General features: G+C 35.7%; 1 protein-coding gene across 10 annotated transcripts in view; it reads right to left on the bottom strand.

The window, feature by feature from the left end:
• LOC129741971 (calpain-A-like) overlaps window positions 1–16,292 on the bottom strand; it is a 120,956-nt gene that overhangs the window by 29,414 nt on the left and 75,250 nt on the right. For all 10 annotated transcript variants that reach the window (XM_055733804.1, XM_055733807.1, XM_055733805.1 and 7 more), the window contains 2 exons: window positions 11,473–12,144; window positions 10,547–11,404 (listed from right to left, as the gene is read on the bottom strand). In XM_055733804.1, the coding sequence (XP_055589779.1) occupies window positions 10,547–11,404; window positions 11,473–12,144 (1,530 nt within the window). The remainder of the gene's footprint in view (window positions 1–10,546; window positions 11,405–11,472; window positions 12,145–16,292) is intronic.

Genomic DNA, 16,292 nt, shown 5'->3' with positions numbered 1-16,292 from the left:
TTTTGACGAAAACAAATTCTGATTTTCTGTGATTCTACGCAAAAATTCTGTGACGGTTTTTTGTGATGTATTTTCACTTATTTCATTCAAAAGTCATGTCAAATTGCGTCTTTTTACATTTTACTAAAGAAAAATCAATTAACATTACAAATTTTATCAAATTTTTATCATATATTTCGAATTGAAAGATAATTATCCAAAATTTATATTGACATAAAAACTGAGTTTTGGAAAAACGTCCAAAATCTTAAAATTCTGTGAAATCTGTGAATGTTTCTAAAATTCTGTGTTCTGTGACACAGATTATGTGATGAAAATTGGCTCGAAATTCTGTGGAATTATAGACTTTTCTGTGATTTCGGCAACCTTGCTCAGGAGGCAACTGACTTGCACAAGCCCTTGAAGCCAAAATATGAATGAATGAAATGAACATTGAAATAGAATCAAAATATAGGTGAAGCAATCAAATTTCAATTTTTGAACTTAGATTGGACTTAACTATTCATTTAAAGATTTTTCATTTTTTTTTTCTTAAAAATAGTTTTGAACAGTTGGAAATGTAAACATTATCGAGAAAAAAATTGAAAATTATTTTATACAAAAACTATTGCGGACTTAAATAAACGAAGTATTAAAAATTAAACAAAAGATTTGAGGATTCTATTTTCATAATACTTTCAAAGTTTGAAACAAGAAGAAAAGTTTAAAGTTCAGAGCAGTAAATAAAATTCAATATATTTAATTTTCCTTTACAGAGTACAGTAAACAAGGTTCGAAAACGTATCTGGAATCTAGCTTGATAACTCACGATTTGCCATGTTCCATTGAAGATTTTACTTCACTATTGTGCATACAAACAAAATTTTCTGAAACGTCGCTGGTGAACTGACAGCTGGGCGCAGAATTCCGACAGTCTAGTACTTAATTTTCCTTCGTCGGAAGTCAGTCGGAAGCTGGAAGTCCGAACTTTCGAAGTATAATTTTTGTGCAATAATACTTTAAAGCAACTAAAAGGTGTACCACATCAAATTGCAGTAAAAATGTTGTCAAAAATTACCTAGTTGACCGATGCTTTAAAAACTTGCAGACAATAAATTTCAAACCATTTGTAATCTTTTGGTAATTTTACTTCCAAACCATATTCGTACAATCGTACATTTGGCCGAACTAAACCCAACAAAATTTGGGAAACTTCTGAAAGCAGCTTTTTTATACCGACGCCTAATTTTTCGCTATTTCTTCCTCAAAAATAACTTCTTTAAGACGCTCACTGAGTGTCTGATTCAAAACAGCACAGTATTTTTAATGGGTCTAAGTTCCGGTTCTTTGGAAGAATTTATGTTCTTGAATACAAAAGTGACTTTTTTTTTGGCTTCATACCCGAGCAGACTTTGATGCCCAAATCATTAGCAAAATGAGACCAAAATTAGGTGTCAACAGCAAACTGATAGCATTATTTTGCTGTTGACTATTCTATGATAGCAAAATTAGGCATCATTAAGGTTTCAATCATTTTAATTGAAAGCAAGTCGAGACCAAAATGAGGTAGCAACAACAATCTTCTAGCATAATTTGGTGTACAAATGGATCCAACAGCAAACTAAAGGTTGAGGTATCATATATCGTTTTTAATCAAATCAAATTCCAAAAATCGGAATTGATAATTCACTCTTATCACAAATTGTCATTAATAATTTAAAACACTTCTGCAAGTAGGCTAAAGAATAAATCGAACGGATAGGATAAAAACTCAAAAAAAAATCTCTCCAGACTATGCTTTAAGAAATTTGATTGTACACAAAATTGGTGGTAAATTTTGAAAAGGGCGAATTCGTCAAATTTTAACAAATGGATTTAATAGCTGGATGATTAGGTACGTTTAAAGATCTGCGGTTTGCGAGAAATTAATTAATTTGGTTTTTTTTTACTTTCAGAGTCTAACACGCTACCTACACAAAGGCGCTTATCATACCACTCGGTTTTGAATGTGAAAACTTGTAAGGTTTCGCGAGCACTATTCCTAGAGAAAATTTTAATGAAATTTTGCTATCACGCCTTGAAATTCAAAATTCCCTCAGTTTTAATTTTTCATTATTTACAAAAATAAAAACATCTTTTCGAAGTTTTTTCTGCCATCACTTTAAGGGTAATAATATATTTTGTTAACTTGTTTATATAAAACGTCAGCTTTCAAATTGTTACGTTGGAAAAATCACAAGCCTTTACTGTTTTATGCTCATACTTCTCTATTTTTAGGAGTACAAATTTCCGAAAAGTGAGTGAAATATGACTCGACATGTTGGAGGCGCTTTTTCTTGCACGAAGCCGCAGTTTAAACGCCTTTGTGTAGGCAGCGAATAGAACAAAATTTAATTTGGTTTTTTTTTACTTTCAGAGTCTAACACACTGCCTACACAAAGGCGCTTATCATACCACTCGGTTTTGAATGTGAAAACTTGTAAGGTTTCGCGAGCACTATTCCTAGAGAAAATTTTAATGAAATTTTGCTATCACGCCTTGAAATTCAAAATTGCTCTCATTTTGATTGATTTAAGGTGATACACAGCAAAAATGAGAGCATTAATTTTCTTACGTGGCTAGCAAAGCGATGCCAAATTTTTCTTTCTTGGAGATCCAAATGATGCCTCGTTTTAAGATCGTTTTGAAAGCTTAATGATGCTAAATTTTGCTTTCATTGCACCCATAGAAGAGGTTGCAAAAATCCAATGCCTTTTTAGCAAATCTCTGTGCCGATAATGCTCTGAAATGTGCACTGTGCCGAAGACGGTATGTTTGAAAAACCGTAACTGGCATAAGGACTCGGCTCCCAACCAAAATGATGACCACTACATTCAAGCGAAACAAGAAAAACATTTTATGGGATTTCCTTCCTATTGGATAATTCATCCCAGAAACAAGAAAATAAAAATTAAAACCACAGCGCTGTAGTGAGAATCGAACTCACATCACTACATGTATCGTCTTGCCAGTCCGACATTCTAACCAGTGTACTATTCGGGCTTCATGCAGGATGAGGTATATTTGTCATAGGCTTTCTGTTACCGATCAATCACAAAAAACGTACAACAGCAGCTTTCCGGCGTTTGGCCTCCTTTCAATGCATTGCTTTGCCTTAAGATGGAAACGGGAAAGGGAACGGGAGTGAAGGAACGGGAAACCCATTGAATGAGAACTGTGCTTTGCTTACTGCCTGCTATTACACAGTGTTCTGAATATCACTCATTTTCAATGAATGTTTCTGATTGCCCTTCGCACCTGAACGTACAGCGGTCGGGTTTCGTTATTGATTGCTACTCGACCTACCCGATCATCGATCGTTCAATTCATCGCTAAAATACAGATCACCTCGCTAGATGCTTGCTGTCAAAACAGTGCAGCACCATCATCAAATTGGAATCTCACCAATGCGCAATGCATATGGCGAATCTTGTTGGTCTTCGATCAGGAGTGAATGGATCAGGCAGTGAGTGAGTGATACATGAAGCCGATCATTAGCGTATTTTGTTTGATTTGATATACAGCAAATTAATAAATTTATCTGTTGTTATAACGTTTTTTAACATCAGTATGATTAAAATCAAATTGTAGTTGTGTTTGTGAGGGAAAGATGTTCAATTTCGCCGTGTTTTTCAATTTTTACAAGTTCTTTTATTAAACTGTCGTCCGTCACGTTAAAATTACTGAGAATTTATGGTGTTCCTCACAATTGTTTGATTTTTCTCGTCCTGCAAAAAATAATTTTGATTTTCATATAATTCAGGCAGATACTGAGTGAGCTACATTCAGAATGGATCAGTTTGTATCTCAATCATCTCCGATATGCGATGTTTGCTAAACCGATTATTCTGAATGATGCGACTCGGTTTGCATAGCTGATAGGGGCGCTGATCGAGATTGCATACCAGCCAGGCGAAGCAGTTGCGAGAGGCGCTTTCCCATTATACAATCAGAATGTTTCCAACAGGAAACGCATCCTGAGTGTTTGTTTTGATTGATATTCAGAACACTGCTATTACATACACACGCTACATATACACAGCTGCCAGAGCCGGGCAGCTTGGCCGGTGTTGTTTGCCTGTGAATTGAAGGAATGTTTTTGTTGTTGCTTTTGCTACATACACACGCACAGCTTAGCCGTGTTTGCCGGTTGATTGAATTAGAAGGATGTTTTTGTTGTTGCTTTTGCTACATTCACACGCACAGTGCTCGGTTTGCTGGCTGCCTGGTGTTGGCCGGTATTTATTTCCATCCTTCTTCGGCTTGTGATGCGATGGGGAGGGACGCGAAAACGTTTTTATTTTGTTTCATTCAGACATACGCAATTCGGTTGCGCTGGGAGGTTAATGCCGGTGGGCGCAAATCGAATCAGTGCCGGTCGCGTTATCTTCTTGTACCAATGATGCTATGAAATTGACTACACGCCATTGGCACAGAGGCTGAATTTTGGGTGTGGAAATTATGTGATGCCTTATATTAGCATCATTGTGCTCTCCAAGCTTTCAGAAAACGAGCTGTAGTTAGGGTCTCAGTTTTAGCAAAATTTGGTATCACTTTGCTAACCAAGTATGAAAATTTGTGCTCTCATTTTTGCTGTGTACCACCTTATGTCAAGCAAAATGAAAGCAAATTTGGCTCTCAGGGCGTGATAGCAAAATTTGCTATAATTTTGCCATAAAAGTCTGCTCGGGTATCACTTTAGGGCATCCTCTGAATAGTGAAACAAATAAAAATAAGTCAAAATGGCGCAGAAGACTTCTTTACAGCTTAGTTTGAACTTGCAACTGACCAAAGAATGCAAATCCAGCTGCAGATTGCTTTAGAAGTAACTTTTACAGTAAATCGGGTTTTTGTTAAAAATCCTTATCGGACTATTTCAAATATATCTTAAATTTTACGATGCCTCCAAACATGATAACAATGTAGCTATAAAGACTATTCGAAAATGGTATTTGGGAGAAAAATCGGTCCTGTAGTTTTGCAGATAGACTGTAAATCATTTGTGTTTTTGATCCAGAAGTTAGCAAAATGCTAGTTATACGTATTGAAGACTGTAAAAATTACATTTATGTAAAATTTAATCAGTAGTCTAAAAAATATATCATCTAAAATACAAAAAACGTTGGAAAAAAGTTTTGGTCTAAACTTCGTATGGAGTCGCTCCCTAGTTTCGTGAGCGAAGTATAATGTTTTCGCCTAAAACTGTACTCACACGCTTGTAGGTTCTTACTACTGATTGAAAATCATTCGGACCCCTAAATTTCTTCTTTTGATTCTTAGAACAGTGTGGTAACGTTCAATCACAAAACTCACAGTTGAAGCACGACAACAACTAGTTTTCGAACGTCGCTGTTAAAGAAAAGAATATTTCTATAAGGATTTGCGAAAAATAAATTTGTCTCATTGCTCTTTGATTCGTTCTATTTTTTTTTTCAATTTTCAAAAAACAGAAAAAAAAATTCACTACACACTAGGCTGTCCCAAAATTGCATAATTTCTGGGAATCTGGGAGCTCGACTCCAAATGATAGATTAGGATGTGGAGAACAAACTTTTGTATGGGGCCGACTAAAAAAAATCATGTTTAGAGGTTCCGCAAACGCGATCTTTGAAAAAGTCCACTTTCAAAATATTTGATTTCAAATAAATTCTGGATCTAAAAAATTTCACAATTTTTTTTAATTTTGTTGGTTTAAATACTACACGTAAAAAATGAGAAATGAATAAAATTTGTTTCAAAATTGAAAATAAGCAAACTATTTAAAAAAAAAATTTTTTTTGGTCCTTAAATTTTGTATTCAATTGAGCAACGTATGTACCCAGCGTAAAATATTTTTGATACCAATGCCATCAAAAGATGCAGATTTTTGTGCACTTAAACTTTGCTGAACAAAGCATGTTGTTTGTATTATCGTGTAATGAACTATTCAGGTTTAATCCGTAATAGAAATCACAATTTCGGATATTTTTTATTCAATTTATCAAATTCGTTTTAATAAATACCTACTTTAAAATTAAAACACTTGCAAAAAAGACTTGGATGGTTTGAAAGAATCATCAGAAGGCTCTATGCCAAATTTGAGCTGAATCTTACAACGAGAAGGGGTTACACTGAATCTCAAGTGTGAGAGTATTCAGAGACATTGTGTTCTGAAGAAGATTAAAAAACAATGAGTAAAATGTACTCATTGTGTGTTAAACAACAATTTGCCACCAAAATACAATCTTTGAACAGCCATAACTTTTTTGTTTTAAGTCTAATCGAGTTGCAGTCTTCAAGTGAAATGTGAATCTTAATTTAATTTTTTTATAAAATCAACATAATTAAGCAATCGATTGGTAAAGAACAAAATATTTGATGAAAAACCAGTTTTTTAATCTTCTTCAGAACACAATGTCTCAGAATACTCTCACACTTGAGATTCAGTGTAACCCCTTCTCGTTGTAAGATTCAGCTCAAATTTGGCATATAGCCTCCTGATGATTTCCTTTAACCATCCAAGTTTTGTTTTGCAAGGTTTTTGATTTTCAAGTTGGTATTTGATAAGACAAATTTGATAAATTAAATAAAAAATATCCTAAGTTGTGATTTTTATTACGGATTAAACCGTGAATAGCTCTTTACACGATGATACAAACATGCTTTGTTCAGCAAAGTTTAAGTGCACAAAAATCCGCATCTTTTGATGGCATTGATATCAAAAATATTTCACGCTAGGTACACATTTTGGTCAATTGAATACAAAATTTTGGGACGAAAAAATTTTTTCCTTGAAAATAGCTTGCTTATTTTCAATTTTGATACAAATTTGGTTCATTTAACATTATTTACGTGTAGTATTTAACCCAAACAAAATTAAAAAGATATAAAATATATTAATTTTGTGAAAAATTTTAGGAAGAATTGGTTTAAATTCAAATATTTTGAAAGTGAACTATTTTCAAAGATCGCGTTCGAGGAACCTCTAAACATGTTTTTTTAGTCGGCCCAATACAAAAGTTTGTTCTCCACATCCTAATCTGCCATTTGGAGGGTGAGCCCCCAGATTTCTAGAAACTATGCAATTTTGGGACACCCTAATACACACTCTCAGCTATCTTTGTTCAATTTTTCAAGCAAAAATACTCAATGAGTGATTTTCTACATCGTTGGAAAAGTACTGCAATTTGATGTGGGACCCTTAAAACTCAGTTTATGAATTGTGTTTGAAACCTAATTACACATTCTTGATTCAAGATTCTTGATTTTGTAATTAAAAGTAAAAATATATAATTCATGTGAGAATACCTTAAGCCAGGGTTACATAATTTGGTTCTTTCAGATTGAAAAATATGAAAAAATAGAAATTTTGAATCTGACCCATTTTTGGTTAAGCAGTTATTACTACAGATAGATTCAATTAAACCAAAGAAGAACTTCAAAATTTACCCAAATCAAACTTCCACATCTTTTAGAATATATTCTGTAGCTTGCAATATATCAAAATATCTCAAGATTTGCGGCGGTATGAAGGTAAAACAAACGGGTTAAAAATTATCGTAAAATGGAATGATAAGTTTTTCATCACATATATGTTTTTTAATGGATGCAAAGACCGCTATCGACAGGGTGTTCAATAAGTTCCAATACACTTTTATTGTTGCGATAAACCCGTAGCACAAACATCAAATATTTTTTAAGAGTAAATTTGTACTTTCATTAGACAAACTATTCGTGGCGTCCAATCGCTCATTTTCATTAAGTGTTCATTTTTAATCGGCTTTTTTACATCACAAGTACTGGAACCGACCTTAATCCGTTTTTATAGCTAGATGGTGAATAATAATAAAATTGTGTTTCTGAACTTTTTTCATTCGAAGCTGGCTACAGATATCTTGCTAAAACATATCGACTTGATTTTAAAATATTGAGAAACTGAAATTACTTTCCTAACTATACAATGAAACGAATAAAATCAAAATCGATTAATATTTGCGACCTGAGGAATGCCAACAAACTACAAGTTAAATTTTACCGAACGAATATTTTGCGAACAGCTTTAGAAGGTTAAATATAACATCCTTAACTCTCGAAATCTGACGCTAATTGATGAATTTGTTATATCGAACATGTTATTAGAGTGTCCATTTCCCGGCCATTTTAGCGTTCCCGAGAATCAGGAAGTTTGACGATGCTTTTTCCGGGAATTCCCGGGATCGCGGAAAAAATTGAAAATGAAGCTTGCAACATTTACTGCGTACGAACTCTTATCGATATTGTATTTTAAAATTCTAGGTAGTGGTATTGCAAAACATTTCAAACTATTTAAATGCCTCAAAATTCAATAAGCAAACCCAAGACCCAAAAACTAAGTACTTCAACCGAAAAACTGGTATTATTCTAGTTGCAAAAATTTGAAATAATTAAGAAAGATGTTAGCTAGACTTCAGATTATTCATCAAATATCGTAAATCTCTGATAAGTATCCATATGTTTCACAATTTTTTTTCTTTGCTGATGATTATGCTACTGTCAACAGTATCAGAAACGAAAGTTGCAAAATAGAACATTCAGATTCTTTCTGTATTGTTTCATCATTAAAATTGTATGGTTTTATAGATTCTTCACTTCCTACTTACACTAAGTTTTCGATCGGAAAAACATTTTGTATCCAATTCATTGTATTAACCAGATTTAAGAAAAAATAATTTTTAAGACTAAGTCATCAAGGTACACCCATAGAAGAGGTTGCAAAAATCCAATGCCTTTTTAGCAAATCTCTGTGCCGATAATGCTCTGAAATGTGCACTGTGCCGAAGACGGTATGTTTGAAAAACCGTAACTGGCATAAGGACTCGGCTTCCAACCAAAATGATGACCACTACATTCAAGCGAAACAAGAAAAACATTTTATGGGATTTCCTTCCTATTGGATAATTCATCCCAGAAACTAGAAAATAAAAATTAAAACCACAGCGCTGTAGTGAGAATCGAACTCACATCACCAATTGTATTGTCTTGCAAGTCCGACATTCTAACCAGTGTACTATTCGAGCTTCATGCAGGACGAGGTATATTTGTCATAGGCTTTCTGTTACCGATCAATCACAAAAAACGTACAACGTCGGCTTCCCGGCGTTTGGCCTCCTTTCAATGCATTCCTTTGTCTTAAGATGGAAACGGGAAAGGGAACGGGAGTGAAGGAACGGGAAATCCATTGAATGAGAACTGTGCTTTGCTTACTGCCTGCTATTACATACACACGCTACATATACACAGCTGCTAAAGCCGGGCAGTTTGGCCGGTGTTGTTTGCCGGTAAATTGAAGGAATGTTTTTGTTGTTGCTTTTGCTACATACACACGCACAGCTTAGCCGTGTTTGCCGGTTGATTGAATTAGAAGGATGTTTTTGTTGTTGCTTTTGCTACATTCACACGCACAGTGCTCGGTTCGCTGGCTGCCTGGTGTTGGCCGGTATTTATTTCCATCCTTCTTCGGCTTGTGTTGCGATGGGGAGGGACGCGAAAACGTTTTTATTTTGTTTCATTCAGACATACGCAATTCGGTTGCGCTGGGAGGTTAATGCCGGTGGGCGCAAATCGAATCAGTGCCGGTCGCGTTATCTTCTTGTACCAATGATGCTATGAAATTGACTACACGCCATTGGCACAGAGGCTGAATTTTGGGTGTAGAACTATCATTTTCCTTGCTCAATCTGATTCATTTTTCCAATTTAGATCGTGCAAATTTTTAGTAATTTAGCACTTTTTATTGGTTTCGGGAATTCTCGGGATTTTTTAAGCATTTCCCGGGATAATTCCCGAATTTTTATAATTCCCGGAAATTCCCGACCGGGAAACCCGGGTAGGACACTCTACATGTTATCAAAAGTATTTAAACAAATACAAGAAACCTTTTTTTTGACTCCACATAAAATTGTTATCCTTCGTATATGGCAAAAAATGTCCACAACAAAGAAGTGTGGCGCGAACGAAAAACTTGAGTAAAAAAATGTTTACTTATTGAACACGCTGTGAATGAAAACCTTTTTTTAGAAATTAATAGAATTCATTGGAAAAATAATTTAGTAATATTTTGGGATGATCTGTTTGCCGCAAAAAGGTAATTAACTTTTAAAATTGAAAACCTCATTTAGTGAATTAAAAGCTCTTTTGAAATAATTTTTTGCAGTGCATACAATTAGGAAGCGTGTACCTTTTTGAAAATGCTAAAAGGAAGCAATTACGTCATAGACGCATTAGTGTAAATGAGTTTATATATGAATGTGTAAGTGAACTGGTGGTTTATGTTGATGCTTATAAAACCAATAGAAATGTGAGAATAATTCAAATTTAAGGGACCAACGCATTGTGTTGAATTTTTTTTTTTTCTATGATTGGGATTTAAATTTTTACATAAGGAATTGTATAAGAGAATACAATGCATCTAAGGTTGTAACATCCTGATACAATCTCGTTTTTCAATAATCAATGCGTTCATCCCTTATTTTGGTCAAACTCAGACTTATTTTAGAAAATATCAACTCACCCTATCATCGATGTCACCGACGCCGACCTCTTCATCGTTTTCCTCCATGGTGTTTTTGCTTTCAGAGAACACTCGGATCAAGAACTCTCCCTCCTCGTTGGGCTCGAACGTCGAAGGGACGATCAAATAATCACCCGGTGGCAACTTGAACCGACAGCTAACTTCCCGGAGGTTAATGAAAGCGGGCGAACGAGCTACCGAGGCATTATACTTGAAGAAGTTCATCTTCAGCGGTTTCTGAGCCAGATCCCGCTCCGTTACGCGGTAAACAGCGAAACCGATCGTCAAACAATCAACGCCCATGTTCCTCCGGGAACGTCTGTTTTTCTGCATAAGAGCAATAATGACGGTACATTTGCCCTCATCGTCATCCTCATCGGGATCTTCCAGATGGACCACATACTGTGGGTTGTGCCAGAAAGTTTGTAAATAGTTACGGCAACCTCCGGCGGTGCTTCCCACGGCCCATTCACCCTCAAAGGTGGACATTTCCCAGCGCAGCTTGCCTCGATTGGCTTGTTCCTCGCTGAGCGAGTCCGGGCTCAAGTTACAGATCTCGATACGATCGAAGTAACGGGTGAAGTCCCGATAAGACATCCAGAATTCTCCGTCACTGTCGAAATTAAGGCCAAGTTCTTCCTTTTGATCATCGGGAATGAAGCGCCATTCTGCTGACTGATCACTCCAAGCCCCGTTCCACTCAGCCTCGTTACCCCAAGGATTACGGAGTCGAATCAAGGGAATCTTTCCCGATGTGGTCGGCGTCACAATATCTACCATCTGGATTTTGGTGATGGAATAGGCGTGACCACGAATAAGACCTTCCCTGGTTTCCGCTTCCGTTACATGTGGATCGGGCTAAAAAATAAAATAAAAAGAAATTAGTATTTCGAAGGGTTCAGTGTATAAATAAGAAAAAGTTATACCTCAATACTGCAAGCAAACATGGAGTTCCGCTGGAATCCCTTTTCGCAAATTTGGAACAGATTCGGAGGAGTCTGATCCTTCAGATCGTACATTTCCGTAACACCACCGGTGAAATCTTCCATAGCTTCACAGGTGGTACCACCCTTTAGAGCCTCATAAGATCCATGCAACTTGGCGTAGGCCTTTTCCAGTAAGGCGCTCCAGAATTCATTCTTCTCTGACGATCGCATGTAGATCAGCTCCCCTCGATACGTCGGAAGACGATCGTCGATGACCACATCGACCCAGCGACCGTACTGCCAGAACCGGAAGTGGAAGATACCGGCGTACTCATCCTCAAAGCTGTTATCCTCCGGAACAACCCGCAAGAACATCTTTTGGTCCTGGGTCAAGTTGGCACAAGCCGCCAATAGCCAGCAATCGCCGAGTTCGCCTTGCTGAACATCGAACCGAGAGAATCCTTCGACGAAGAATTCCGGACTATCGCTGATCTCGTGAGGACGGAGCCACTCGTAGTGGCGATCGGGACGGCGAGAAAACATAAGCGACGACGAAACGGCCTGAAACTCGGGATCCTCGAATAGCGTCCCATTCTCGAGGCACTGGTTACGCAGCACGTAGAAGTCCTGGACGTCGGTACGGGTTCGGAATCCGCTACCCTTTTCGCCAAGCTGTTAGGGTGAAAAATCGAAACTGTAAGTGGGGCGTTTGAAAGAAGGTTTTTCATATGTTGAAGCCCAAGTGTTTATAACAATTTTCGGATGACTATTTATTCCAGAATATTTAAATGATTCAACTAGAAAAAAATATCTTATCGTTTTATTTTTACTTTGTCAAAATGAATAACATTTGCCGTTAAAATCCATCCATACACACCGACTGTTTTACCATTTTTGGTAAATTTTATATGACAGAAGCTAACATAGACTTTCCTTCAATATGGTTTTTCGTTACGTCGAATTTAATTTGAATATTGGTTTATCTTGAAGCACAAGTTTAGACAAACAGTACACAGCATCTCAACCAGAGATATTTTTATTTTATCATTTCATTATTTCAAATTATGACAAGACATCAGGTTTCAATAAGGAATGTAATATAATGCCTCCTTAAACCATTCAGAGAAGTTAACTATCTTTAATCTGAAATATTTTTTTGTCAGCTCCATATGCATGTACGTGAGTGGAAACACAGAAAAATCTCATATTTCCGATGCAATATGTGAATACTGGTTCTATTACTTACAATATCATTATTTGTAAAATATAAACATGTGTTACAATAAAAAACCTAGTTGATTAACAAGAAAACAGCATCTAGCATAAATTTGCCTTTTTCCTGTTAATCAACTGTGTTTTTTATTGTGACACATGTTAATATTTTACTGATGATGATATTGTAAGAAATAAAACCAGTTTTCACATATTACGTCGTCATTGATTTTTTTTCCAAATGATCTTAAAACATCATTATTAATTCCATAAATGTCAAATCACCGCCCATTTCTGTGCATTCGCAAGTTATCGGCTGAAAGGGAGACGTGCGTCCTGCCTCAAAAGAGATCGTTTGCTATTTAACTGAGAACACATTCCAGCTGTGTGCGTACAGTGAGGTAGAATGTGAGAGGGATACGATATACTACTGTTAAGATCTAATGGTCGAGAGACTTGATGAACACTCCGGGAGAACGACACAGTAATCCCTGGCTACACATCTCCCCCCTGCAAAAAGGAGACGAAAAAAAAGCATATGCAAAACTCAATGCTTTTGATAATTTATACCCTCTTAATACTAGAATTAATTAAATTAACAAAAAAAAAAAAAAAATACTTGCAACCTTTATCTACATTAACTTCTCTCTAATACATGATGTCCTGAAAGTAAACTCCATTGATTCTATTTTTCAAATAACTTTGAAAAGTTCGACATTTGATTATACGTCCCACAAAAAAAAACAGCTTTATACCTTGATTGCAAAGTTTCCGATATTCAATGGAACGTTTCGTTATGTCTACAAATTCGAAGCTTCAAACCAGATCACATCGCAATTATGTCTATCAACAACTTAAACTTTCATTTCTTAATTTATGTTCAGCAGACATGCCTTCACATCTGGGACCTTTAAATTTGTCAAACAGTGTCAGTATTTCTCTTGGAATTTACAATAACATGTCGAGCTCAAGCCATTGTTCTGATATACATTCCCAGTCGAACCTCTGAATTTTACTCTATTCATCTAGAAAAATTGTTGTTGTAGTGGAACTCAAAGCATTCAATTAGAATTAAAATCTTCTTTTGTTGGACCTACCATCGCATCAATCCGTTTGTTGAAAAATTTACAAATATTATCAAATTGTATACGCAAATTCCTGCTATCCTGATTTAACATATTAATGAACATACGAATTTGCTAAATGTTCCGTATTCAAAGGTCATAATAGTTAACAAGCTGACATTTTGTTTTCGCATAACTAGTAAGCTTTTAAGGATACTTGTATTTTATTTTCTTTTTTTTAATTTTAAATAAATCCTATCAGAAACTGAGCTCCTTTTCATGAAACAGAACTCTCAAGTTTATTTATCCGAGCTTCCATAAAAGGTTATTCACAAGCTTTAATGAACTCTCATCCGTACTCAAAATTTCACTCTTGGACGAGATGTGCTGGAACGACTTAGAACCCCCATTGTGATCATACTTTTCTTATGGAAAATTTATTATCTTTAAGAAAGCTCTAGAATAGGACCTTTAGATCCCATTGTTTAGTTACAATAAACTCATAAAACATTTTTCATGTTGGTCCTCCCTATCCAACATAAGCTCGTAAAGTTAACCTTCAGAACACTTTTCATACGAACACACAATTTCCAAAGTTTTCAAGTTTTCCGGTCTCCCTGAAAAAAATTGTAGATATTTCGAATTAAAATAAAAAACATTATATGGAGTGGCAGGGATGAGAATGTCATCCAAAAGACAGTCGCGATCGTGACAGTCGCATAACATTTTCCAATGACATTCGAAAATGTCGCAATGACATTGACGGTCATTCAAAAAAATGTTAAACGACTAGAGAAAATGTCATTCAGTTTTGCAATGACAGTCGTTCAGAAAAATGTCATCGAATTTTTCTCTCGATAACATTTTTGACTTGTGACAGTCAAAGATTCTGTTGGTCCTCTGACTGTCGGAATGATATTTTTGAATTTTGGATTCCGTGACTGTCATGGAAAAATTTTAAAAATGTCATGGTTTTGACAGTCATGACATTCATTGGCCACGGCCAATCTTTCCGGTACGGAAATCCGGAAATCAAAATGATCAGATTTTAACTTGCGACACATCATTAGAAAGCTCTTGGCCAGTACATGATGGGAATTAATAAGAAAGTGGTTCGGGGCCAAGTATTAAAATTATACTGTAATCTTCATAAACCGACGAATTTATATAATGGTATATAATGTGTATTTCTTATATTTGGTAACATGTATTGTTTATTAGCTAGGAAAAATGTGAAAACGCGCAAGCAGAAACTGCAGCACCCACCCAGCCGACAACTAAGTGAAATTATCATTCTACAGAGTCAGTGTGGCTGTGAGCCCGTGAGTTTTTTGAAAACTTGAACAAGGTGTTACAAATTTTCAAAAACTAATATCAATCATCGTATTTCTTAAAATGAGTAGTACACGAAGGTGTACTTTTGTAGGGGTTTTCTGGGGATCCGTATGATTCCTGACCGTGGAATGAAAAATCGAAGTCAGCAGTCAGTATTTCGAAAATTTGCAAATAATTTATGCTTCTTAACATGATTTTCAATATGATCATACCTAAATATTGTTTTTTGAAAATTGAAACTGAAGAATAAACAGTTGCTGTGCTATTTTAACCGTTTTTGTACGCCATGTTGGAACGGTAAAAAGTTTAACATACAGTACAACAAATAACATTGTAGTCAAAAATATCATTTAACAAAAAAAAAAATTACCACTCAATTTTGATAACTAGTTTAAAATGCTGAAACCTTATACCTAGCCTAACTTAATAATCGAGGTACTTGTGCCGTTAATCATCACTAATTTGTTTTAATTTAGCGTTTAATCTTCCCTAAGACACGGCAACTAATCAATATATGTACACGTTTTGAATATCAATGAACTTCATAACAGTCGAAAAAGGGACATTTTGACATTTTTTTTATTGACATTCACACCATGCATTTCATCGCGACATTCGTAGAACAAACCGAACCAATGACATTAGCTAGGCGGAAATGTTATTGAAGAGAAAAATGACATGACGTTTTGGTTGGCGAATGTCATGACAAAACTCAATGACATTTTTTTCATTTGCGTAACAATTTTTGGATGACTGTCAATGTCATTGAAGTCTCTGAGAAATGTTATGAGAAATGTCATGCGACTGTTACGAGTTTGAATTTTATTTCAATGACATTCTCAAGCCTGTATGCGAAGGATTCAATAGAAAACTCTAGACCTGTACATGATGCAAATGGATAGGAAAATTTTTCGGATTCCGGAACCGGCCAGATTGGCCGTGGCCAGGACCAGATGGCCCCGAACCACTTTTCCTATCAATTCCCATCATGTACAGGAGCTTTCTAATGTCGCAAGTTAAAATCTGATCATTTTGATTTTCCGAATTTCGGAACCGGCCAGATTGTCCAGCCCACAGGCTAAGTCAGCAAGGAATCATTTTGACTGTCTCGACATTCATTTTAATGACATTTCATCAAGATTCCTATGAATGTCACGATTATATTCTGTGACATTCAAAATGTTAAATGTCGCCATAACATTTGCCAAT

Source organism: Uranotaenia lowii, chromosome 2 (genome assembly GCF_029784155.1).
Source record: "Uranotaenia lowii strain MFRU-FL chromosome 2, ASM2978415v1, whole genome shotgun sequence".
Lineage (NCBI taxonomy): Eukaryota > Metazoa > Arthropoda > Insecta > Diptera > Culicidae > Uranotaenia > Uranotaenia lowii.
This window is presented reverse-complemented; position numbering and strand designations above follow the sequence as displayed.